This window comes from Leuciscus leuciscus (genome assembly GCF_965113295.1).
Source record: "Leuciscus leuciscus genome assembly, chromosome: 19".
Classification (NCBI taxonomy): domain Eukaryota; kingdom Metazoa; phylum Chordata; class Actinopteri; order Cypriniformes; family Leuciscidae; genus Leuciscus; species Leuciscus leuciscus.
In genome coordinates this window covers 14,321,748-14,348,039 of record NC_138743.1, presented here as the reverse complement: position 1 = coordinate 14,348,039, position 26,292 = coordinate 14,321,748, and the positions used below count along the sequence as shown (strand labels likewise).

Genomic DNA, 26,292 nt, shown 5'->3' with positions numbered 1-26,292 from the left:
CAGAAGAAAAACAAATATGGAGGACGTTCAATTGGCTCTCCTAGCGAGCGTTCTGTTTTGCAGCGAAAAACAAAAAAGGAGAAAAAGAATATGATCTTTCTCAGCTCTACTTTCGTGATATGTTCGGGGCTGCCATGTTTCAGCTATCAAAGTTCGCAACATCGGGTTGGTGAAGCTTGCTCGCTCTCATTGGTAGTTACGACAAGCCTCGAATAAGGCCATGCCCCAACCAACATTCCTACCTTAATAATCACATACAAACTACATCTGGGTCTGGTTCAGTGATTGGTGGGTAAATTACTTTGTAAAGTCCATTTTGATGTGCACTTATGGTTGATTGTAACACACCTTTAGTATAATTAAATAATGATATTAGGCCTTGTAGGCTATTTCCTTATAGGCCTGTGTATCCTATTATAAGTGTAACGGAGGCCAGCTATTGAGAGCTGTGTAGGTAAACCTCACTCCCCTGATCTCAAGAGAGTGAGCATCACTAGTGGCTGGTGCTAGAGACTGTCAGTGGTCTTTAGTATCCTTGTTAGCGTGCCCGCCTCGACCTGGGTTCGAGGCCCGCATTGAGTGGGGCGAGTAGGACCTGAGGGGTTACGTATAGGTAGTAATATTATGTGTAGATCTGCTTTTTTGTATTATGCCTAATGAGATCTTAAAAAGTTATGGAATTTTCAATAATGAATTTATGACATTGCTCTTTGTGTGTGCTGAGTTGTTCAAAAGGTGTGGAAATCCTGTAATAGTGTCTTGCAGGTTGTCTGATGTTTTTTTCTTTTCTTCTTCTCTCTTTGTTTCTCAGCTTTGCAGATCACTGTGATAAGAGGGGTAATTTTCTGAGATGTGTGTGCCAGGAAGGATATGCTGGACATTACTGCGAGAGGTTGGTTCTTCACCCACAAAATGTCTTGAAATAAACAGTTTTTAAGTAGATTTTTATCTAATAATTTTTAACTAATTACATTTTCCTTCTCTCACCACCAAGATGCGCTCCAGGTTATTATGGCAATCCCATGGAGGTGGGCAATTCCTGCAAAAAGTGTGATTGTAATGGCAACTCAGACCCAAACCTTATCTTCAATGAATGCAATAATATGACAGGCCAGTGCCTGAACTGCTGGGCAAACACCGCTGGTGACAACTGTGAAAGATGTGCTCCGGGTTTCTATGGTGATGCCATCAGTGCTAAGGACTGTCGGGGTAGGTGCTAGAAATGGTAAAATATATTGCTGACAGTGTAAAAATTATCTGGACAAGAGAGCAAATACATACATCAATTTCTAAAGTTGTAAATGTTATGGCAAAATACATCTGATTGCTCCCATGACTTTTGGCCTTGAGTCAAAATTACCAGCAGTTATAGATTATATTATATTTTGTTTCTGTATACACATGTTTAACTGCTGATGAATGTTAATAAAGTGAACTTAGAACCTATAATATTAGCATTCAATTCCAGCTGGGATTGTTAGCATTAACAACTACTGTATGTGCAGCTTTGCCAGGCTGTGACTTAAACAAAAGCTTTTAGCTATTAAAAAAAAGGCATGCTCTTCATGCTCGTCTATACCCTGACTGCATGTTTCAATATTTGAAAACAGTAATATTTGAGGAAAACTGCTCTTATCAAGCCACTTCAAGGAGACTTTAAAGTATGGGTCCAAATTAATTTCCAGCCATTCGTCAAGGGAAATGGCTCAGCAGTTTGTATTCTCTTTTGTTATCAAACAAAAGCTTTCAAGTTTTCTTATGTACTAATGGAACTGCACCTCATCCAGCCGAAGCTCCTGCATCATCTTTCAAATGCTAGCAATACATTTTTGTTCAAGCATTTATCAAGATTAACAAAGTACACTGTAAAAGAAATTCTTAATTTAAATGGTAAAAGTCTGTCAAAATGCTTTGGTAAAAACCTGTTATTTGGTTAATGGTAAATTCCCATACTCTACAGTATATGGAGTATTGTGGAGATTGTAGTTCTAGTTATTTTTAATCTATAGTGGCATGACTTTAAAGATGTGTGTAAGTTATGCCTCTTTTGCTGAATCAAACAGAATTGCAAAAATAATTTTAAAACAGGTTTCTCCAAATTCTCCAGCCGTCGGCCATAGATAGTCACGTCCAAGTAACATCAATGGTTTATTCAGTATTGTCAGTTAGATTGTTCTAAATATGTTTACTACATTTCATGTATGTTTTATGGCTCAAGTGCATTACAGAATTTCTTGTTGAGAGTGTTGTTATGATGTCTCTCTCTCTCTCTGTTTCAGAGTGTCAGTGCGATAAGTGTGGTACTGCATCATGTGATGACCGGACAGGTGTGTGTCACTGTAAGCCCGGGGTCACAGGTCACCTATGTGACAGGTGTGAGGTATGGACATTCAAAGAAATACAAATTGTCACTATATACAGTATATAGATATTTACACTTCACCTTCAAATAGTCTAGAAACTCATGTTGCTCAATGCTGAAGTTTTTTAAATCAATTTAATATTATTTATTCATCAAGTGGATGAATATTTTGCTGCCCTAAACTAGTATGCTAGTTTTTCTTTTTCTTTTTTTGGTGTAAAATGGTGTAAAAAAGTGAACGTGCAGTTGTTGCTTTAAGGAGATATTTCTTCCTGATTCTACCTACAAATTCTAATTTTGTTGTTGTAACCACAATCAGTTTGATGTAACACAAAATAAGGGAAATGCTGTTTTAATTTAATAGAGTTACATTGACCCAACATACAATTTCCATTAAAGCTCAGGATGGACACATTCAAGTGAGAAATTGTGATTTGGGGATATTAAACATATTAAGATGCATCAAAGTGTAAATCACAATTGACATACTTCTATTCGGTTGTTAAGTCGTGACATAACCACTCTCCGATAATACTCTTTCCGGGTCCAAAGTCCAGGTCCTCTCTACCGCTTTCGCTAGTGTTTTGGTTATTATTGAGTGTTTTTACAATGCCGCAGTGCTGTGTCCCGTGTCCTGAGCTAACTCACTTCAACCTCGTAAATCTTCTTTTTCATTGATGCCTGGACTCTACCCTTAATTATGCCACCTGAGTGATGAGCTTCACTAACCACTCTGTTGGTGTTAAAGGAATTTAAACCCTTTTTGACCGCCAAGGGTGCCTCACTAAGAAGGACGTGATCGTAAATCAATTTACAGGTTCCACCATTGTTATTTCTGGACGAGAGGAGCGCTTGGACCCGGAAAAGGCTAAACGTCACGCGTGACGTCAGACTTAACAATCGGATACTTATATGGCTATACTTCACCACAATGGTAAGTAAGCACAACATTCAATAACAGAAACTAATCTAAATGTCCAACATAATTGAAAATTAAACATTAACATAAACTACCAACATCTTTCCCTTAAAACACATAAAATCATATTTTCATCACATAAAAACACTTAATCCCTAAATTTACTCTCTCCTAATGCAGTCCCTTGCAAAGCATGCTGGGAACTACAGATCCACTGCCCATGGCCAGTGGATGTTTAATGTTCAGTTGGATATTTTGAGGAGATTCTGTTATTGGATGTTGTGGTTACCATTGTGGTGAAGAGTAGCGCTGTCAATTGTGATTTTTGTATCTGCCTTAAAAAGTGGTTGATTATTTGTGTATTGGCCCAGAAACTCCATATTCAGTCTCTGTTTCTTAAAATGCATATAAACCCAAATACACGCATATGCACAATGAGCACATTTAATATGCAATATTTCTTGAGAATCTTCACATTTTTAATGTGTAGGAGGGCTACTCTGGCTTTGGCAGCTGTATGGGATGCCGTCGGTGTGAATGTGCCTCTGCTGCCCTGCGTGGCACCTGCCACCCTCTCACACACAGCTGCCAGTGCCACTCGGGGGCTGGAGGCCGATACTGCGAGCGATGCCTGCCAGGATTCTGGGATTACAGCACATCCGGCTGCAAGAGTGAGTCTGTTTAACACTGCGTACAGCTTGATTCACGGCTGGAGGAGGTTCAGCACATTTCACTGCCTGTTGTCTTTTACAAAAAATTGCAACCTATGCAAATATTCTTCCATATAGGGCAGTGCATATACTGAGAGAAGTGAATCAAAGATTCTGTTTCATTACTAACATGCATCACATTATCAATACAATATTGTAGATGAAAAAAATTAAGCTTTTTCCCCTTTGTTGTTTAATTCACGGGATGTCTCTAACTCTTCCAGCACACACACTCCCTGTCTCCCACACTCACACATACAGTATATTCAAGAACACTATGATTAACAAAATGCAATGATTACAAATGATTATGAATACTAATAAAGAATAATAATATTAAATAATAAAAATTTTATGTGTAAAATTCAAACTTCAATATGAACAAGAGTAAGTAGTTATTCTATATAAATTACATGTATAAGGCTGTGACACTTGGTTTTAAAAGCCATATTTCATTGTTTAAAGATTCATCAAACCAAACTCTGACTTCAAGAGAACCTCACCAAAACCTTTATAATGAAAGTAGTCAACAGCTAAAAATCAGCAATAAATTCTTCACTTAGCTACAGTTTTAAGTAATTTAAACAGCGCCGTCATGGCAGTTATCCTGTTGACTGCAATACCCCTTCCATATGGCCTGTGAATCTGGTGGGAGAATGCAAAAGGTCCTTGTCCTGAGCAGAACAGTTGAACAGCTGTTTGCCGTCGGTCCTGATTTCATTAAGGGATCTGCACACCCACACACACTTGGCCACCTGCACATAAGAACAGGGATTTACATTATTTCCCATGACATCATCACCTCCATCTCAACATACCAGCCCCAGTTGTGACCCGTGAAAGTTTTGAGTTCATGTCAGTGTGTTAAAACAGTGTGTCAAATAGGAAATGAGAGAGAAATGAGAGCATCTTTGCTGAAGTTTATTTCTAGTAAATCCAGTTAATTTGTTCTGACTCTTCTTTTGGAAAATGTTTCCGTTTAACCCCTGCTGTGTATTAGTCTGTCTCAAAAAGGTATCTAATGTTTTAGTTTGTGTCTCTTTCTTTGAATTAAGAGTAAATCAACTTGTAACATGCTGACCCATTTGTGTAATAGACTGTTGGGCTTTTCACTGCATTATCGCATGGAAGCTTGTTTCCGCCACAGAATGAAACATTTTAAAAGATAATTGCAACTTTATTTCTCAGAATTGCGAGAAATAAATGTGCAATTCTGACTTTATAACACGCAATGGCAACTTTAAATCACACAATTCTGACTTTATAACACGCAATGGCGACTTTATATCACGCAATTCTGACTTTATAAAACACAATTGCGACTTTATATCACGCTATTCTGCCTTTATAACACACAATTGCGATGTTTTATCATGCAATTGTGACTTTATCTCACGCAATTGTGAGATAAAAAGCCGCAATTACCTTTTTTATTTTATGACAGAAACAAGCTTCCATATTATCGTCATTCTAACCTCACTTTTAACTATTAAATATTTCGTTGAACTCCTGCTGCTTAGAGTGTATTAGGTGACCACTGGTGTGTCTCAAAAATTTATATAATGTTTTAGTTTGTGTCTCTTTCTTAGAATTAAGAGTGTAAATCAATTTGTAATGTGCTGACCCAGTTGTGTAATGCACTTTAGGGCTTTTCACTGCATTATAAACCTCGTCTCTCTAAACCTCACTTTTAACCTTGAGTAAAGGAACGTTTAATTGAGATTTGGGGTTAGCACTGCTTTTTACCCGGGGTTAAGAAACCTTTCTTCACAATATGGAAGATCTGTCGCTACTTCCGTTTCATCACAACTTGAACCTGTTTCAAGTATGAAAAGGCCTTTTGTTTGTGATCAGGGTTGTGTAGTTGCTTTGGATGTGTGTTCTATTGTGTGTTTTAATGTATAATAGACTAAATGTGTACTGTGTGTTTGTCTTCCTCAGAATGTGATTGTCCTGAGGAGAATTGTGACATGCACACAGGAGAGTGTCTTCCCGAGGCCTCGCAAATCAGCGAGTGTAATATCAGTGAGTTCAATGACATAAGAGAAAACACTAATTCAAACAATTCAAACAATATAAAGAAGGATCCAAAAGTCCAAGACCACTTTTAAAATCTGCGGTTTTATTTCCATTTAAAGTGAAATAACATTGACATGCCTTTTTTCAATTTGTTCCTTAAGGTTCTCTTATAATGTTAGTATGTTATGTGCGAGTAATTGAAAAAGATGATTATTTTCAGAGGGACCAAAGCATCGTAGACTTAGGAATGCCCTCTTTTGACTTTTGAGCCCCAGAACTTACACAAACAAGCACCATTTAGATTTGATCTTTAAAGCAGGTATACATTTACATAACATTAAAAAAAAACTGACAATTGTTCAGAAAATCTTATAAACATTAAAAAATATGATAACCCAATATGAATTATTACCCCTACCACCTCCCAGACTGCGATGCATGTATTTGGAATCTGATTGGAGATATTCGTCAGTCCAACAAAACTCTGGACCAAGTGAGGAACAGCGTGCTGAACATTTCTACAGGAGCTGCTGCCAACGACAGATTAAAGTACTACAACTACACTGCACACAGACTACAGGTAACAACACTCAAACTGCACATCGCTTCGAGAAACTTACACCCAGAGGATGTGGTGATTAAACAAAAGTCTATGTTGTTCTCACTGTTTTATAACAGGCTCAGTTTGTAGGCTGGAGAAATAAGTATGCAGTGATGAGAGCAGATACGGGAAACCTGGAGGAAGAAACTCAAAAACTGCTTACTGACATGCAACTGCTCGCAGGAGAGGTGTGCCACTCATTCCAGCTTTTATTGATTGAATTTATTTCACTATTGTTTAAAAGTGTATATTTTCTGTGCCACTTGTAGTCTGAAAACAGGACCAAAAACCACAACTATATTTACAGTCAAACCAAAAATTATTCAGACACCAGATATAATTTTTTATATTTTTTTACTAGTAGGTGCAGGACACTATAGTTCATTTATGTAAGCGAGGATAGCAAAATAAAGTAAACTGTGACATATTATACCCAAAATTCAACCTTATTCATCTGAGAGACAGTCTAACAGAAGGATGGCCAAAACCAGTGAAATATCAACTGATTTGATAACTGATTGTCCTTTGTCATATTTTATTACCATTTTCTAAACTATAGCGAATAAACTATGATAATGTGAGAAATGTTGAAGGTGTCTGAATACATTTTGTTTTGACTATATAAAGTTAGTAATTATAAGTCATTTTGAACAATATGATCATTATGAACACATTAAAGTATGCTTTAAAGTTAGAGATGCAAAGGGAATTTTTTTGCGTCATTGTGCTCACAGCTGATTGTGTAATGATTAGTAAAATTAGACACGTGGAGTGAGACAGGATGTCATTGCAGTATTTAATAAAATAATAACAATACTGCAAAGGAAAACAGATCTGAGCAACCAAACAACTCATCCGTGGAACAACACCAGACAAGTAACAAGGGAAACACAAACCCTGCATCCAAATATACCCACTTTCTATGAGCCGAGTTATGTGATGTCCAAATTCACAGTATTCGTAAAGTAGTAAGGCGAAAAGTATAACTGGATGACCAACTAATTCCTGTGAGATTCTGAAGTGTGCATCTACTGGACACTTTACTATAACATGAGGCCACGGGAGAGGAATTGTGAATGGCAGTGAAGCGAAGCAACTGATGCTGTAGGTCACATGACAGTAACAAAATGGCTGTGTATTATGTCTGAATTTCATTAATTCTACACACATTCATAGTATATAGAACATACCTTTATTGAATTTGAATAAAGCAAATTTCAAACCAAATGAAGTACCTACTTCACAGTATGTGATTTTGGATACAGAAAAGGGCTATTAATGCACATGGAGTAATTCAATTCAATTCAATTCAAATTTATTTGTATAGCGCTTTTCACAATACATATTGTCTCAAAGCAGCTTTACAGAAAGTGCATTTCAAAAATGTACATAGAAAAATACAGTTAGTTAATCATGCATTAATTTAGGGCATAACATATCGCCGGCGTCGAGTCGTCTCCTCACGGGCTTCGAGTCGTCTCTGCATGGGTGTTGGGGCATCTGAAGTTTCCATGAGAGGCTGGATACAAACTGGAGCTGACGTACTCTATTTACCTCGGGACTAGCGTCCCGAGATAACAACAGAAAAGCAGATGGGAAATAATTAGCGTAGCTGCTGTTCCTAATATTAATGCATTCAATCTGATTCAACTGTAGTATAAAAGGTAAGTATTATGTGAATGCTTGGCTAAAGAGATGCGTCTTTAATCTAGTTTTAAACTGGGACAGCGAATCTGAGCCTCGAACAATATCAGGAAGGCCATTCCAGAGTTTAGGAGCTAAATGTGAAAATGCCCTCCCTCCTTTAGTGGTCTTAGATATCCTAGGAATGACCAGAAGCCTCGAATTTAGTGATCTTAAAGAGCGCGATGGATTGTAGGGCGATAGAAGTTCCGTTAAATACCCAGGAGCTAAACCATTTAGGGCTTTATAGGTCATTAGTAATACTTTGTAATTGATACGGAACTTAATAGGTAACCAGTGTAGAGATGATAGAATTGGTGTTATATGATCATATTTTCTTGACCTAGTAAGAACTCTAGCAGCTGCATTTTGGACTAACTGTAGCTTGTTTATTGAGGATGCAGGACAACCAGCTAATAAAGCATTACAGTAATCTAGTCTCGAGGTCATGAATGCATGAACTAACTTTTCAGCATCAGAGACAGATAGCATATTACGTAGCTTAGTAATGTTTCTAAGGTGGAAAAAGGCTGTTCTTGTAACATATGAAATATGATTTTCGAAAGACAAGTTGCGATCTAGTATAACCCCCAGGTCTTTTACTGTAGTGGATAAAGTAACAGGACATCCTTCTAAATTGAAGTTGCATTGTAAGAGGTTTTGTGGGCAGTTTTTTGGACCCATAAGTAATACCTCCGTTTTATTTGAATTTAATAGCAGAAAATTACACGTCATCCAGTATTTTATATCTTTAACACACTCTGTCAATTTAGATAATTTATTGTTTTCATCCGGTTGTGATGAAATATATAATTGAGTGTCATCAGCATAACAGTGGAAATTAATTCCATGTGTTCTTATAATATTACCAAGCGGCAGCATGTATATTGAGAATAGCTGAATACAGATCCCTGCGGCACTCCATAGTTTACTGACGTTATCTTCGATTTTTCCCCATTTAAACAGACAAAATGGTAGCGGTCTGATAAGTACGATCTAAACCAGCTTAATGCCTGTCCATGAACACCAGTGTAGTTTTGTAGTCGATCTAAGAGTATTTTGTGATCTATAGTATCGAACGCAGCACTAAGATCAAGTAAAACTAGTATTGAGATACAGCCTTGGTCAGAAGCTAAAAGTAAATCATTTGTAATTTTAACGAGCGCAGTTTCAGTGCTATGATGCGGTCTGAATCCTGACTGAAATTTTTCATAGATATAATTTTCTTGCAAGAAAGAGCACAATTGAGCGGACACAACTTTTTCTAGTATTTTAGACATAAATGGTAGGTTTGAAATGGGTCTATAATTTTCTAGGTTATTATGATCTAATTGTGGTTTCTTAATGAGAGGTTTTATAACTGCCAGTTTAAATGTTCTTGGAACATGACCTAAAGATAAAGACGAGTTTAATAATATAGTAATGAGACTAACAAGAAACAGGTGAAACGATAAGGGAACAAAACTATAAACTAAAAGTCCACATACAAGACAAAGGCACAAGGATAGGCATACATTACAGATTGGTCCAAAATCTGTTTGTGATCTACATATCTGAAATACAGGTTAGCCATGCAGTGGTGATACTCTGGGGATGGACATCGGTAAAATCCATTCCACGTTTGTGGTACCGAAAAAACGTTGTGCCTCTTGATTTTGATAGTGCCACAGTTTTGATAGGATCACAAAGCCTGCATTTTTTAGGAAAATAAGCTAACTTGCTTTACACTTACATATTATCTGCAAAAGAAAATGTGTGCTTGTCCACCATTGGACTGAATGGTCCTGAGAATGGTGAGTTACTATGCAGGTGGCATGCACATCATAACATGTTTCGATTATAAATTTTGGCTTGCAGTATTCAGGACAGGAGAACTTTGCTGATAGCAGAATGGCTTTAGTGACATGGCAACTCAGGATTTATCACTTGGCAATCCAATCATGATTTTTGCAGCACCACAATAGAAAATCAAACCATAATCATGTCAATCAGTAGCCTAGAAATCGTACTCGGTTACTAACGTAACCTCGGTTCTCTCTAGAGAGGAAACGAGTACTGCGTAAATCTTACGCTAGGGGAAAACCTCTTTTCCGCGAGATACTGAAGCCAAAAATTATCCTTAATTTTGAAATAATGTAAAACGCGTTGCGGCAGCATGCAGACACAGGCGAGACGGCTTGTGCGCCTATTGGCTGCCCTGCGGCAACTGCAGCAGCCTATCGATAAGGCCCACTCGTGACGTCAGCTCCAATACGTCACGTCCCGCCAGAATGGGCGTGGTCTAGGGCTATAAACATAGCTTCGAGAGGCTAGCTCACTGGTTTTTCATCGCCGAAGCGAACCAGAGCGTGTGCAGGCACGGCAAGATACGCAGTACTCGTTTCCTCTCTAGAGAGAACCGAGGTTACGTTAGTAACCGAGTACGTTCTCTTACGAGAGGTACTCTCGTACTGCGTAAATCTTACGCTAGGGGAAACAGTGTAAAACGCCGTGCATGCTAAGATCCAGCACCAAAGTCCCAAGGGCAAGTGCCCGGGCTCATATAGTACATGATCATAAGGGACTCACAGAGAGCCCAGGAAAGAGTGGCTAGAATAGCATCATTCCTGTAATAATATAACATCTTATAAGGAGCAGTTATACTGATGATGTGTCGTACAGTCAGGGCGACCCCCGGCCTGGACTGACGAATATAGTGGGTCTTACACACTGCCCATAGAGCTGCGCGATCCAACAGCGAGCATTTGCTCAAGCAGTTTCAGTATTCTGGCCCGAACACATCAGGGCAGACAGTACCGATTTTAGACCGAAAGCAGCTTAGCCTGCAAGGCGGGAACCTCTAGGTTATAAAACCTTATAAATGTAGACGGGGAGGCCCAGCCTGCCGCCATACAGATATCTTGCAAGGCAATCCCACTAGACCAAGCCCACGACGAGGCCACGCCTCTCGTGGAGTGTGCTCTGACTCCAAATGGGCACTGTAAGCCCTTAGAGGTATAAGCCAGCGCTATAGCATCAACTATCCAACTGGATAGGCTCTGTTTCGACACGGCAAGTCCCTTAGAACGTCCGTAGAGTGAAAACAAAGAGCTGCTCTGTCTGTCTGAAAACAGACGTGCGAGACACATAAGCTCTTAATGCTCTGACTGGGCAAAGGAAGCTTGCGTCTCCTTCCTCGTCAGAGACCGGTAGGGCTGACAGGGAATGACCTGCGCCCTAAACGGTGTGTTGAGGGATTTTGGAACATAACCGTGCTTAGGTTTGAGTATAACTCTTGAGTCATTAGGCCCAAACTCCATACACGTCGCGCTTACTGAGAGCGCGTGTAAGTCCCCTGTGCGCTTCACTGAAGCGAGAGCCAGAAGAAACACTGTCTTGAAAGACAGGTGTTTAAGATCAATCGTCTGTAAAGGCTCGAATGGGTCACCTTTCATGGCTTCCAGCACTGTAGAAAGGTTCCATACAGGGACTGAGGGAGGTCTGGGAGGATTCAGTCTCTTAGCTCCTCTAAGGAAGACGATGACTAAATCGTTCCTTCCTACTGACTGACCCAGCGTTGTTTTTGAGAACGCTGCTATGGCCGCCACATACACTTTGAGCGTGGAAGGGGTCCTGCCCTTGTCCAACAGCTCTTGTAGGAAGGAGAGAACCTCCGTCACCCCACAGTCTAGGGGCGACACGCCACGAGCTGTGCACCAGCTGGAGAACACTGACCATTTCGAGGAATAGAGACGTCGCATAGACGGAGCTCTAGCCTGCGTGATCGTGTTTAACACTCCGCTTGGGGAGGTCAGCGGGTACCCGTTGATGGCCCAAACATGAAGGGACCACAGCTCTGGGCGCGGATGCCAAAACGAGCCCTTGGCCTGAGAGAGGAGGTCCCTCCTCACTGGCACTGGCCATGGGGCAGTGCTTGCTAGCTGCATCAGAACTGGGAACCAGGGTTGGTTTTTCCAGAACGGCGCTACGAGTAGCACTGAGCATCCTTCTCTGATCCGTTCTATCACCTGAGGCAGGAGAGAGACGGGAGGAAAGGCATAGAGCGGGCGGCGGGGCCATACGTGAGCCAGCGCGTCCCTGCTCTTGGAGAAAAATTCCAGACAGTGAGCGTTTTCTTGAGACGCGAACAGGTCTACTTCCGCTCTGCCGAATTTCTTCCACAGCAGCTGGACTGTCTGTGGGTGTAGAGGCCATTCGCCTGTCGGAACATTGTCTCTGGACAGTCTGTCCGGTCCTACGTTCAGGAGCCCTGGCACATGCGCTGCTCTCGGCGAGAGCAGGTTGCGCTGAGCACACACCAGGAGGCGTTCTGTCAGCCTGTGCAGGTTTCGGGACCTGAGGCCGCCCTGGCGATTTATGTAGGACACCACTGACATGTTGTCCGAGCGGACCAGGACGTGGTGTCCTCGTATTTAGGGACAAAAACGCGTCAGTGCGTTGTCTACTGCCAACATTTCGAGGCAGTTTATGTGTAGAAGCTTCTCCCGTTCTGACCATTGGCCGAAGAACGGTCTGCCCTTGAGCAGTGCTCCCCATCCCAAGGTGGAGGCGTCCGTAGACACTACCTTCACACTCGAGGAAGTCCCCAGGCTAACACCTGATTGGTACAAGTCGTTTGCTTTCCAAGGTTTCAGAGCTGCGATGCATTTCTGATTGACCTTGAGACGAAGCAGACCGGAAGCCCACGCTCGGCGCGGTACTCGCGATTTCAGCCAGAACTGTAGCGGGCGCATGCGAAGCAAGCCCAGCTGAAGTACTGATGATGCTGAGGCCATGAGACCTAGCATCCTCTGAAATTTCTTGAGCGGGACAGATGCGCCGCAGCGGAAAGAGCTCGCTGCGCGCTGAATGTCTAGTACGCGCTCTGGTGACAGTCGCGCTATCATAGACAGCGAGTCCAGTTCTGTGCCCAGAAAAGATATTATCTGTCTGGGAGACAGAGAACTCTTCGCCCAATTGACCCAGATTCTCGAGGTGATCGAGCAAAATGGTCCTGTGCTCTATGAGCACCGAGTGAGATTGAGCTAGAATCAGCCAATCGTCCAAGTAGTTCAATACTCGCATGCCCTGTAGTCTGAGGGGTGCGAGCGGCTAGAGACAAGCCGAACGGTAGGACTGAGCACTGATATGCCTGGCCCTCGAAGGCGAATCTCAAACGTCGCCTGTGACGTGACGCTATTTGTATTTGAAAATATGCGTCTTTCAGATCTATTGACACAAACCAATCTCCTCGGCGAATCTGCGTGAGGGTTTTTCTGGTCGTGAGCATTCTGAACTGTTGCTTCGCAAGCACTCTGTTCAGTTGCCTTAGATCTAGTATGGGTCTGAGACCCCCGTCTTTTTTCAGTACCAGGAAGTATCTGCTGTATAGCCCTCCTTCACTCTGAGCTTGAGATAAAGGCTCTATGGCCCCTTTGCTCAACAGTTTCAAAATTTCGGCTCGAAGTAGGTGGTGCTACTTCTGTTTTTACCGTAGCTTCGACGCGCGTCACATAGCGGCGAGGGCGTCGGCGAAACTGTAGCGAATAGCCTCTTTCTATAATGTCTAGCACCCACTTCAAAACCCCCGGGTAGCCTTGCCCATGCATCTGCACGAATGGCTAGGGGCTGAATGCGGAGCGCGCTCTGGTCGCTCAGCAACAGAGGGGCTTCGGTGTGCTGTAACATAAGCGTCGCGCTTCGAGGCAGGGGGCGCGCTGATAACAGCGGGCAGATTGCCCGCGCTCGACTCCTTTGCGGTGGTCAACCGAGAGGGGAGGGCTGGGCGAGTCCCGTAGGACCTGTCATGTCTATGTGTGAATGTGGGCGCGGGATAGCGGGCACATTTACAACACTGAGAGCCTTGTCCGCCTGAGCAGAGCGAATGCACGTTGGTTTTGTTTTTACAGAAACCTTGAGATATGCGGAACGTAGTGTTTGTGGGCACTGGGCAGTGGGCACATTTACCACGTTTAATGCGCAATCGACCTGGGTCGATTTCATGTGCGCAAGCCCTGTGTGACGGGCTGTGTTTGTGTGTAGGAATTTCGTCTACATTCGTAACACCATCGGCCGTGGCCGGGACACCAGAAAATACACTCTTATGGGATTTATCTGGGTAGCCGTAAAAGCGGCGTTTGTGTGCAGGCAAGCGGGCTGTTTCGCCGACTTGTTTACTGCAGAATACACTGGAACAGTCGCATTTACTGGAACTGAACGAGCGAGAAGTTGCCATAGAAACAGAGAGCGTCAACATGCTGGCGTTTGTTTGCAGGCGTGCGTGTATTACAGCAGGCTTGTTCACTGCAATATTGACATTTCCAGTCGTCTGAACTTCAGAGGCGGAAACCATAGAAACAGAGTTTGGGTGCAGGCGAACGGGTTGTACCACGCGCTCGTTGGCTGCAAAATACACATCTGCAGTCGCCTTTTCAGGGAACTGCCAGAGCGAGAATTGACGGCAAAAAATGTGTTTTGCCGGTAGACCCGGGATTCGATCGCGGGTCTCTCGCGCGAAAATCTGATGATCTACCACTGGACCACAGAGGAAGACACATAGACATTCAGTAGCGCGAGTATTATCAAAGAGCGTCAACATGCTGGCGTTTGTTTGCAGGCGTGCGTGCAAAACAACAGGCTCGCTCACTGCAATATTGACATTTCCAGTCACCTGAACTTAAGAGGGGAATGAGAAATGTGTCAGGAGTGGAGGTCGGCCCGGCCGCAGCGGGGCTAAAAACACCCTTTTCTCCTTTCGCCAGTGACGCACGGGAACCATAGAAACGGTGTTTGGGTGCAGGCGAGCGGGTTGTACAGCGCGCTCGTTGGCTGCAAAATGCACATCTGCAGTCGCCTTTCAGGGAACTGACAGAGCGAAGCATTGGCGGCATAATATATCTGCCGTTAGACCGGGATTCGAACCCCGGTCTCTCGTGCGAAAAACCTAAGATTCCGCCACTGAGCCACAGGGGGGAACACAAAGGTTTATAGATGCATGAGCATATAAGAGAGCGTCAACATGTTTTCTTCGGCGTTTGCTTGCAAGCGTGCGTGTTACAACAGGCTCGTTTGCTGCAATATTGATATTTCCAGTCGCCTAATCAGGGAACTGAGTTCTCTTTTTGCCGGTGAGTGACGCGTGAATGGGGCGCAAGGGCAGGGTAGCTTTCTTGTAACGTAAAGAAAAACTAACCCCGATCGTCCGCTTCCAGCCTCCCTTGTGAACGGCGCAGTTTGCGCGGCTCGAACAGAGGGAGAGAGAAAGCTAGCCCCGTGACCGTCCGCTCCTGACATCCCCTGTGAACGGCGCGGTTTGCGCGGCTCGAACAGAGGGAGAGCAGGTATCGTCCCCCAAGCAGGCAAGGCAAGCGGGCGCACCGGCGAGCTTTGCGGGTTGGGGGGGGCGGAGGAGCAGTCTCGGAGAAGGATGCCAGGTGAGTCCTCAGAGTCACCATAGGCAGTAACTGGCTCGCAGTGAGGGCGGTCGCCGTCAGCGAGCGCGAGCGCGAGAGCTGCGTGATCCTCAGGAAAGGGGCGTCTTGAAAAAGACGCCCGGCTCTTTTAGTGCAATGAGAGTGTGTGTCGCGGCGGCGAGCACACACACATACACAAAACACAGTAGCAGAGAAAGGATATAACGCCGGATAGCGCAGCAGGAAGGCGACTGAAGGCGGCGCGGCCAGCGGCTTCAGAGTGTCGACTCGTCCCGCTGAAAGGCTTCTTCAAACGGCGCGGCTTCTCTCCGGATCCAGCGATGCGAGAGCTTCGCTGAAGAGATGAAAAATCAGTGAGCTAGCCTCTCGAAGCTATGTTTATAGCCCTAGACCACGCCCATTCTGGCGGGACGTGACGTATTGGGCGCGAAGCGCCCCCATTGGAGCTGACGTCACGAGTGGGCCTTATCGATAGGCTGCTGCAGTTGCCGCAGGGCAGCCAATAGGCGCACAAGCCGTCTCGCCTGTGTCTGCATGCTGCCGCAACGCGTTTTACATTATTTCAAAATTAAGGATAATTTTTGGCTTCAGTATCTCGCGGAAAAGAGGTTTTCCCCTAGCGTAAGATTTACGCAGTACGAGAGTACCTCTCGTAAGAGAACTAGACGCACCCTAGCGGCAGCAAAATGTATTTTGCAGCCAGGGTAGTCTAGCAACTCTCCATAGACTTTCGAGCTGCAAAAACCTAAATTGGGTCAGGCCAATCACGTCGCGTATAGAGTAGGCGGGGCGGGCTTAACATATGACGACAGAGTTGCGACGGTTACCTGCATAGACAGTATATAAACGGTTACCTGCCACTTGAAAACAAAGAATGACGGCTACTGCTGGAGAACAGCCTTTCGAATCGGCTTTGTCCGCGACTCTGGAGGACTTGGAGTTAAGTTTTTCTTTGAGAAAAGAGCAAAGAACGGCACTTAAGTCATTCTTAAAAAAAAGGAAGATGTGTTCGTCGTTTTGCCGGCCAGATATGGCAAAAGTTGAATCTATCAAGTAGCTCCGCTGTTGGAAAAACGCTCTGGTTGGTTGAAGCGCTGTCCTATTGCATGCAGAGGGAATTTGAAAGACAGTCGTTTATCCCGCCTCTCGGAGTGAGCGTGTCTATGGTGAGTTTCCAGACCTAACATCTTGATGTAGGTCTGGCTTGCCAGGCTAGTCAATCAGTACAGAACATCATGATTTTTTATCAATGTACTGTACCAATACAGCCTAGTGGGGGAAAGTTGCTTAATGAAACCCTTCACCTTTACCTGCATCTTTACATCTTGTGACCAAATATCCCATGGATATAATATTTCTCAGGTTTTTTTTTTTTTTTTTTAATGGAATGGATTTCAGAACACAATCTTTGTCTTACATTTTTACATTTTCTCTTTTTTTTCTGTGTTCACATCATGCTGTAATTACTGTAATTGCAAGATGACAAGCTGAGCTGTTCAAGTAATTATTTGTTTCTATGGCAATGCCATTTAAAACATGAGGAAGAACAACAAAAATTCTAAATAGATTTCTTCAATTTCTTCAATATTACATCCTTTTTGTCATTCTATCCATCTATCCCTCACTCCTTAATGCTACACTGTTCATAATAGGGTAAACAGGTGCTTTCTCATGTTCTTCCTGGTGAAACTGAGGTAGTGTTTGTTTTATTTCGTCAGGAGGAATCAGTGCGGTCATTGGGAGAGCAGGTGGATCAAGAGACACTTGACAGCTCCACGCTAGCAAATACACTTATTGCTAACCTCTCATCACTCAATGTTCTCATAGAAGGTAACATGAGACCTTGTGCAATCTGTATTTTTTGTTTATGTTGTGCTGGCGAATATCAAGCACTGTATCTCAGTGATACTTTCAGATTCCCCTCTGAAAGTTGCCAACTGTCCTGTATTAAACAGGACTTCTCATGTTTTGACCCAAATTAAGTCACCCCGTGTGCAGTGTCATTCCGGTTATCAAAGTAGAATCTGGTTGCAATGTGCCCCTAAATGGTTTGGTTAACCACTTAATTTATTGTCTATTAGATCATACACCAATTAACCACTTAAATACTTTATCGCACAAAATACATTTCCTTATGCATGCACACTGACTGATGTAAAAATGTTTGAATAACATACTTTTACAGTAAAAAAAGTAGCAATTTGCACAGGTCAGTCAAAAAAAGGAAAGAAAGTATCTATCTATAAATTACAGAAACGTCTGTCTGTCTGTGTGTGTGTGTGTGTCTGTTATTCGCATATCTCTCGAACCATTAGTCTGATGGATTTCAAACTTGACAGGTGTCTCGCTACGGGCATGAGTAAGTGCAGTGCCAAGTTTGACGTTGTTTGGATTAGAAATGCTAAAGATATCGGTAAATATATCGGTAAAAGAAGCGCTTAGAAGGTTGTGGTTTAACATTCTGACATAAACACTCTGTCAGCTACACTGTTTACTTCTGAATATTATAGTTTGGTTCCAAAACGTGATAAATCCATTTTGATTAATATGAGTAAAAATGTGTTTTCTTTACCAAGAAAGTGGCAAGATGAAAACCACTATTTTCTGTTTCAAACTTTCACATAGCATCTTTAGGTTATAATAACATAAAAAAATTAAAATCCAGATTTTGATTTTCAAATATTTATTATAAAAATGGATTATTTTCCCCCAAAAATGCAATAAATTCATGACACTTTTTTTTCTAAATGCAATTAATCCATTGAATCAATATAAAAGTTATTTTTTATCATATTGAAACTGTTGAAATCAGCCATCACTAAGAAAAATCTCCTGAACTTCTTTGAGGGCGATCTGCTCACAAAAACTGATTTTGTACGGGTACTTTGCACTGCTCCCTGAATCGACGCGCTTATTCATTTGTGGATGTTAACTGAATCTGTAAGTCAGCTATGCTGTTTACTTCTGAATATTACATTTCATACTGTGTATTCACCAACTAAACATATCCTATTCAATGCATTCACAGTCTCTTTCACAGCCATCATTTGTAGTAGCCTATTCACACACTGTTTGCTCAAGCATAGCGTTTTCTCTGAGTTCACTTTGTGCTTTCTACCATGCACAAATAAAAATGTCACTGAACTTTTGCTATGTAATTGTAACAATGAGCACTCAAACACACCAAACCAACAATTACTAAAAACACACTCAAAAACTGATTTTGCACGGGCATTTTGCACTAGTAGCTATAACAAGCAATAGAAAGAATAATCGGTCATTGCACGCTTCCACTGAGATGCACAAGAGGGCAATGCTTACAAAAGTTGCAAACATTTCTTTGTGAATTGCTTGCAAAAAAAAATGGCTGGAACTGAAAAAAGGAAAGCCTGATTTCTTGAAAACACAGATTGGCTGATGGCACCACAGTAACAGCACAATCCCAACCCTGACAATCCTGAGCTGTGGAGTAATAGGTAACAGGCAGGAATGAGGAAAAATTACTGAGTGCCCCTTCAACAAATATCAAATTTAAGCTCAATTGTCTTATCTTGCCTTGCTTACAGATAATGAACATAATGCATTTGTATGTGCATGTGTTTCAGATATGATTAGGGATTGGGAATTATATGGTGTCCATCAGGAGTTAGATCCTCAGGTAAAACTGCAGAAAATAGCAGAAGCCGAACAAATCTTAGGCTGGATGAGAAATCTGGACCTCTCACCCAAAGAACCGCTTGCTACTGATGAGTCCTCCGAGGCCCATGAATGTGAGATTGTTTGTGTTTATTTCTAACTGAATTCTGCTTGTGATTGTGTGTGTGTGCTCTCATTCAACCTGTACCCTTCATATGTCCGTTTGTAGTGCTCCGGCGTGTGCGCCATTTTGAGAAAACTCTGATGACTACGCAGGGACGTCTGTTGCCTATGCGGGAAGTGCTGAGTCGATTCACTTCCAGACTCTTTCAAGCTCAGGATCTCCTCAACAAAGCTGACGATACACTGCAGCAGTCACTAGACAAATACAAGACCAACCAGCTCAAACTACAGAGGAGAGAGGTACCTTCTAACACATTTACAGTTTGTTATGAGAATATAAATCATTAAGCTCAAAGTATACATTGGTTTTGTTGTGAATGCTTGAGTACAGCGCTGTTTCTCTCCAGGAGTTAGGACCAATAATGTGTCACTGTTCAACTAGTGTTGCAACTTGCAAGTGTCTTCCCAGCTAACAGATTTTTGTTATAAGAACGTTCTCTAAATATTCAGTGTTGGTTCTGGGAACGTAAAAAAAATGTACGGGTTTTAAAAGGTGTGATGCTCCTCTGCTGAGATCTTGAGAGATTTAATGTCTTCTTTTATCTTCAGTTGATGTCATCTAAGGCTGTGGCTGAAGAAAGTTGTAGTTTGTGTTCTTATTTTTCTTTCTTTCAGTGCTTGTTCACTGCAGGTGTTTGAATGATTGAACGAATGTTTCAGGAACATCACACTAACCTTTAAATAACATTCTATTAACATTCAGGAAACTGGACATTTTTATGCTCTTGGAATGTTACAAATCAACGTTCCTAGAATCCTAATTTTTTATGTTCCTAGAACCAACACTATATTCGCTTAAATACTGATTCAGGAAAATGATCAGTGCTGGTACTACTCGACCTCAGTGCTGCATTTGACACTTTCGATCATAACATACTTCTTGACAGGCTGGAAAACTGGGTGGGGCTTTCTGGGATAGTCCTAAAATGGTTCAGGTCATACTTAGATGGGAGAGGTTATTATGTGAGTATAGGAGACCATAAGTCTGAGTGGACATCCATGACATGCGGAGTCCCTCAAGGCTCAATTCTTGCGCCACTCCTGTTCAACCTGTATATCTATCTATAAATTACAGAAACGTCTGTCTGTCTGTGTGTGTGTGTGTCTGTTATTCGCATATCTCTCGAACCATTAGTCTGATGGATTTCAAACTTGACAGGTGTCTCGCTAGGGGCATGAGTAAGTGCAGTGCCAAGTTTGACGTTGTTTGGATTAGAAATGCTAAAGATATAGGTAAATATATCGGTAAAAGAAGCGCTTAGAAGGTTGTGGTTTAACATTCTGATATAAACACTCTGTCAGCTACACTGTTTACTTCTGAATATTATAGTTTGGTTCCAAAACGTGATAAATCCATTTTGATTAATATGAGTAAAAATGTGTTTTCTTTACCAAGAAAGTGGCAAGATGAAAACCACTATTTTCTGTTTCAAACTTTCACATAGCATCTTTAGGTTATAATAACATAAAAAAATTAAAATCCAGATTTTGATTTTCAAATATTTATTATAAAAATTGATTATTTTCCCCCAAAAATGCAATAAATTCATGACACTTTTTTTTCTAAATGCAATTAATCCATTGAATCAATATAAAAGTTATTTTTTATCATATTGAAACTGTTGAAATCAGCCATCGCTAAGAAAAATCTCCTGAACTTCTTTGAGGGCGATCTGCTCACAAAAACTGATTTTGTACGGGTACTTTGCACTGCTCCCTGAATCGACGCGCTTATTCATTTGTGGATGTTAACTGAATCTGTAAGTCAGCTATGCTGTTTACTTCTGAATATTACATTTCATACTGTGTATTCACCAACTAAACATATCCTATTCAATGCATTCACAGTCTCTTTCACAGCCATCATTTGTAGTAGCCTATTCACACACTGTTTGCTCAAGCATAGCGTTTTCTCTGAGTTCACTTTGTGCTTTCTACCATGCACAAATAAAAATGTCACTGAACTTTTGCTATGTAATTGTAACAATGAGCACTCAAACACACCAAACCAACAATTACTAAAAACACACTCAAAAACTGATTTTGCACGGGCATTTTGCACTAGTGCTCCTAATGAGCCAAATAATGAGAAAGAACCAAATTGCTTACCACAGCTATGCCGACGACGCACAGATCTACTTAGCCCTTTCGCCTAACGATTACAGCCCCATTGACTCCCTGTGCCAATGCATTGACGAAGTCAACAGTTGGATGTGTCAAAACGTTCTTCAATTAAACAAAGACAAAACTGAAGTCATTGCGTTTGGAAACAAAGATGAAGTTCTCAAGGTGAACGCATACCTTCACTCTAGGGGTCAAACAACTAAAAATCAAGTCAGGAATCTTGGTGTGACACTAGAGTCAGACCTTAGTTTCAGTAGTCATTTCAAAGCAATAACTAAATCAGCATACTATCATCTAAACAATTTTGCAAGAATTAGATGCTTTGTTTCCAGACAAGACTTAGAGAAACTTGTGCATGCTTTCATCACCAGCAGGGTGGATTATTGTAATGGACTCCTCACTGGCCTTCCCAAAAAGACCATAAGACAGTTGCAGCTCATACAGAACGCTGCCGCTAGGATTCTGAGCAGAACCAGAAAATAAATATGAACATATCACACCAGTCCTCAGGTCTTTACACTGGCTCAAAGTTAGATTTAGGATTGATTTTAAAGTATTATTACTGGTATATAAATCATTAAATGGCCTAGGGCCTCAATACATTGCAGATAATTAATAATAATAATAATAATTCGTTACATTTATATAGCGCTTTTTCTGAGACCTCAAAGCGCTTTACATTTACATTTACATTTATTCATTTAGCTGACGCTTTTATCCAGAGCGACTTACAATTGCTATATATGTCAGAGGTCGCACGCCTCTGGAGCAACTAGGGGTTAAGTGTCTTGCTCAGGGACACATTGGTGTCTCACAGTGGATTCGAACCCGGGTCTCTCACACCAAAGGCATGTGTCTTATCCACTGCGCCACCACCACCCCGTTACATAGATGGGGGAATCTCTTCAACCACCACCAATGTGCAGCATCCACTTGGATGATGCGACGGCAGCCATATTGCGCCAGAACGCCCACCACACACCAGCTTCAGTATGTATGGGGATGATTAGGAGGCCATGATTGACAGAGGTCAAGGGGCAAATTTGGCCAGGATGCCGGGGTTACACCCCTACTCTTTTTCGAAGGACATCCTGGGATTTTTAATGACCACAGAGAGTCAGGACCTCGGTTTAACGTCTCATCCGAAGGACGGTACTCTTTTGGCAGTATAGTGTCCCCGTCACTATACTGGGGCATTAGGACCCACACAGACCACAGGGTGAGCACCCCCTGCTGGCCTCACTAACACCTCTTCCAGCAGCAACCTGGTTTTCTCAGGAGGTCTCCCATCCAGGTACTAACCAGGCTCAGCCCTGCTTAGCTTCAGTGGGCAACCAGTCTTGGGCTACAGGGTGATATGGCTGCTGGCTATATCCTTGGTATATTCAGTGAGATATGCTCACTGAATATAAACCCAACAGATCACTCAGATCATTAGGATCATATCAGCTAGAAATACCAAGGGTTCACTCTAAACATGGCGAGTCCGCTTTTAGCTATTATGCCAGCCGCAGCTGGAACCAGCTTCCAGAAGAGATCAGATGTGCTCCTACAGTGGTCACATTCAAGTCCAGACTCAAAACACATCTGTTTAGCTATGCATTTACTGAATGAGCACTGTGCCGCTGTTCGTCCGACTGTTTGTACTGTAGCCTACTGTATTTTATTTTATTTTATTTTTCTAAACTGTTTTAATTATTCTTATTTCTCCTATGTAAAGCACTTTGAATTGCCATTGTGTATGAAATGTGCTATATAAATAAACAAAAAACAAAAAAACAAAAAAAAAACACTGAATATTTGGAGAAGGTTCTTATAACAAAAATCTGTTTGCTGGTTTTAAACCTCCTTGCACAAGCACTTGTCAACATGGGCATCAGTTGTTGTTATACTGGAAGGATTCAGCAATCGACACAGCCTTCATAATGGCCGACTCCGGCAGGGTGCACAAACTACAAGAGGCAGTTCTGACCAACAGCAAAAAAATTGATTATGAGATTGGCTGGATTATTTCCACCTTATTGTTGCATTGCACACAACAAGACCACGTGGTGATAATATTAAACAGGTTTGAAAATTTTGAACTGCTCGAGAAGTCGCTGACCTGCTCATACTTAATGGTCATTGGCAAGAGTGAAAGTGAAAGTGACGTGAAGGCCAAGCATGGTAAACCCATACTTGGAATTTGTCCTCTGCACTTAACCCATCCAAGTTAGTGCACACACATTAGAACTGTCGACTGTGAGTAGTGAACACACACACACACACACTGCATATCGTGGCCACACACAACCGGGCAGCAATTTTTGCTATGGTGCCCGAGGAGCGATGGGGGGTTCGGAAAAAACAGAACCAGAATAGAAGAAATTCCATTCACTAGCCTCTCTGGATATCTAATATTGGATATACACGTACCATAACAACATCTTTTTGCCATGATGTTGAGAAGCCTTATCATTGCAGTGATTTGAATGGCTATTTGGGCTGTAAGTAATTTTTCAGTGGTAAATTAATTGTTCAATTAACAGGATTAGTCTGAATCCGTGTTGCCATATACAAACTTGCATGTCTTGAGGGCGAAACTACGTTTTTGCACCCTTGAAGGGCACTTCGGGAAGGGGACGCCAATTGTAGTCGCGTCCAAAACGATGTGAACAACTGAATCCCTTCATGGAGTGCCCTTCCACACTTCCGTTAGTGAAGGGAACATGTAATGTCTCTTCAAGGAAGTAATTTAATAATTTATGCTCATGTTCTGCCCTTCCGAATGAGTAGGGCATAGGGATGTTCACTTCCGATTGGAATTTGTCATTGGAGTGCTTAAACAGCTGCTGAGAGGCGTTGCAAATTCGACCGCAGTAGAAAAAACTGACTTTTCTTGAAAGGGATTTTGTCCGGACTAAGCAATGCCAAACATGCTGTCCAGTACAGTACAGTAAAAGCACATTTCATAACAAATAAGTAAAACTTGAGTGAATTTGAAATTGTATAATATTTTTTGTCATGTAATGTTTTTGTGAATTGATGTCAGAAATATTTCATGTACTTTAACTCAGGCACAGCAGCAGCGACTAAAAGAAATCTATGACATTGTCAATCAAACTATTGTTACGGCTGGTGTAATCATCTCTGAGGCAAACCTGACTGTCCTTGAGGTGGAAGATATGATCACGGTAAATCTGCTTTTTATCAACATAATTTCTGCATATTCTGTAGGCTACTGCATGTAGTCTTGCAACAGAAATATTATCCAAGAGGCCATATCTTTTTCAACTCTACACCTTATATTTTATACTTATAAAGTCTATTGACCATTTCCCATTAGATGGGACAAAATGGCTCACTAGATATATTTAGCTTGATTTTCTTTTTCTTGTTCACTGCCACTTTATGGTACCTCCTTGGTAATTAGACTACTTCAAAATATTGACTATGTTTTCATACATTTTAACAAATGTTTTAAGATAGATTTCCGTGTTTTAAGATCTATGCACAAGTTTAAAAGTTCAAGACAAAGAAATGGTGTGCCGTACCCAAATTGAAATTTAAGAACATAAAAAGAACAAACAGTTCATTATCAATAACCCCTTTAAACCTCAATGAACATATATATTAATTGTTATTTTATTGAATCTCTGTGTATAGAATGTGAGAGAACAGCATGCAGAAATCGATGGGGCTCGTGTGTCGCTGGAGAGAAAGACAGAGAAAATGTCTCAGTCAGACAGAGAGCTAGTTCTGAGAGCCGAGGATCACGCTGAAGATCTGCAGAGACATGCTGAAGAACTTCAGTTGTGAGTTTCAAACCAGAAATGACCAATGTTATTTCTCTATCTGTATAATATTTCAAATGTACTCTCATTCATGAATGTCATGACATGGCGAACGCTCGTAGGAGCATCACTAACATGACAATCGCTGCTCTTATCTCTCCTTTAGTAATCTGAAAGGAAGCGATGCAAATGGACGCGTGCAGAAAGCCCTGAACGCCTTGAATGTGTATGACAATATTGTCAAAAACATAGATAACGCTAACATCACTGGCCTGACTGCTCTCAACATCTCCAGCACTACAAGTCAAGTAAGTCAAGTCAACTTTATTTTTGATAGTGCTTTATAAAATAGGAAGCAGCTTCACAATATTAAACAGGAAGGTAACAAAATGAATGATGCTAAATTCAGGTTCAGATTCTGCTGTAAAATGGCTGTAGCAAGACAATAGTGTCATTATTCAGCCCAATTCAGTTCAGTTCAGTTCAGTTTAATAACTTATAAAGTTCATTTATTATGAAATAAGTTTGAATCCGCTATATGCAGCTCTACTGAAGAAAATACTTTGGTTCCAATTACTAATTAATTCATTGCAGAATATAGAAAACCAAAATGCTCACAGTTTTCTTAAAAAAAAAAAAAACTACAAAAACTACAAACTACAAAAAACTACAAGTGATGGTAAACAGATGGTAATACCATGACATATATATATGTATGTATATGTATATACAGTACTGTGCAAAAGTCTTAGGCATGTTAATATTTTTTGTATGTCTATCATTCAAATGTTTGGAATACATGGTGATACAACTTGGTGAAAAAAAGAATACATTTCTTTCAAAAACATAAAAAATGTTGTATTGAATCTA

At 41.4% G+C, this 26,292-nt stretch overlaps 2 protein-coding genes across 2 annotated transcripts in view; one reads left to right on the top strand and one right to left on the bottom strand.

Moving 5' to 3' along the window:
* Nucleotides 1–26,292, top strand: part of lama4 (laminin, alpha 4) — a 156,049-nt gene that overhangs the window by 82,051 nt on the left and 47,706 nt on the right. Inside the window, exons 4-16 of the mRNA XM_082148436.1 lie at nucleotides 812–892; nucleotides 995–1,209; nucleotides 2,280–2,380; nucleotides 3,772–3,952; nucleotides 5,933–6,016; nucleotides 6,439–6,590; nucleotides 6,689–6,799; nucleotides 17,425–17,536; nucleotides 19,312–19,476; nucleotides 19,572–19,765; nucleotides 24,706–24,822; nucleotides 25,295–25,443; nucleotides 25,589–25,730. Of these exons, the coding sequence (XP_082004562.1) occupies nucleotides 812–892; nucleotides 995–1,209; nucleotides 2,280–2,380; nucleotides 3,772–3,952; nucleotides 5,933–6,016; nucleotides 6,439–6,590; nucleotides 6,689–6,799; nucleotides 17,425–17,536; nucleotides 19,312–19,476; nucleotides 19,572–19,765; nucleotides 24,706–24,822; nucleotides 25,295–25,443; nucleotides 25,589–25,730 (1,804 nt within the window). The remainder of the gene's footprint in view (nucleotides 1–811; nucleotides 893–994; nucleotides 1,210–2,279; nucleotides 2,381–3,771; nucleotides 3,953–5,932; nucleotides 6,017–6,438; nucleotides 6,591–6,688; nucleotides 6,800–17,424; nucleotides 17,537–19,311; nucleotides 19,477–19,571; nucleotides 19,766–24,705; nucleotides 24,823–25,294; nucleotides 25,444–25,588; nucleotides 25,731–26,292) is intronic.
* Nucleotides 1–26,292, bottom strand: part of LOC309482909 (uncharacterized protein) — a 170,433-nt gene that overhangs the window by 107,925 nt on the left and 36,216 nt on the right. The gene's annotated exons all lie outside the window — the stretch shown is intronic.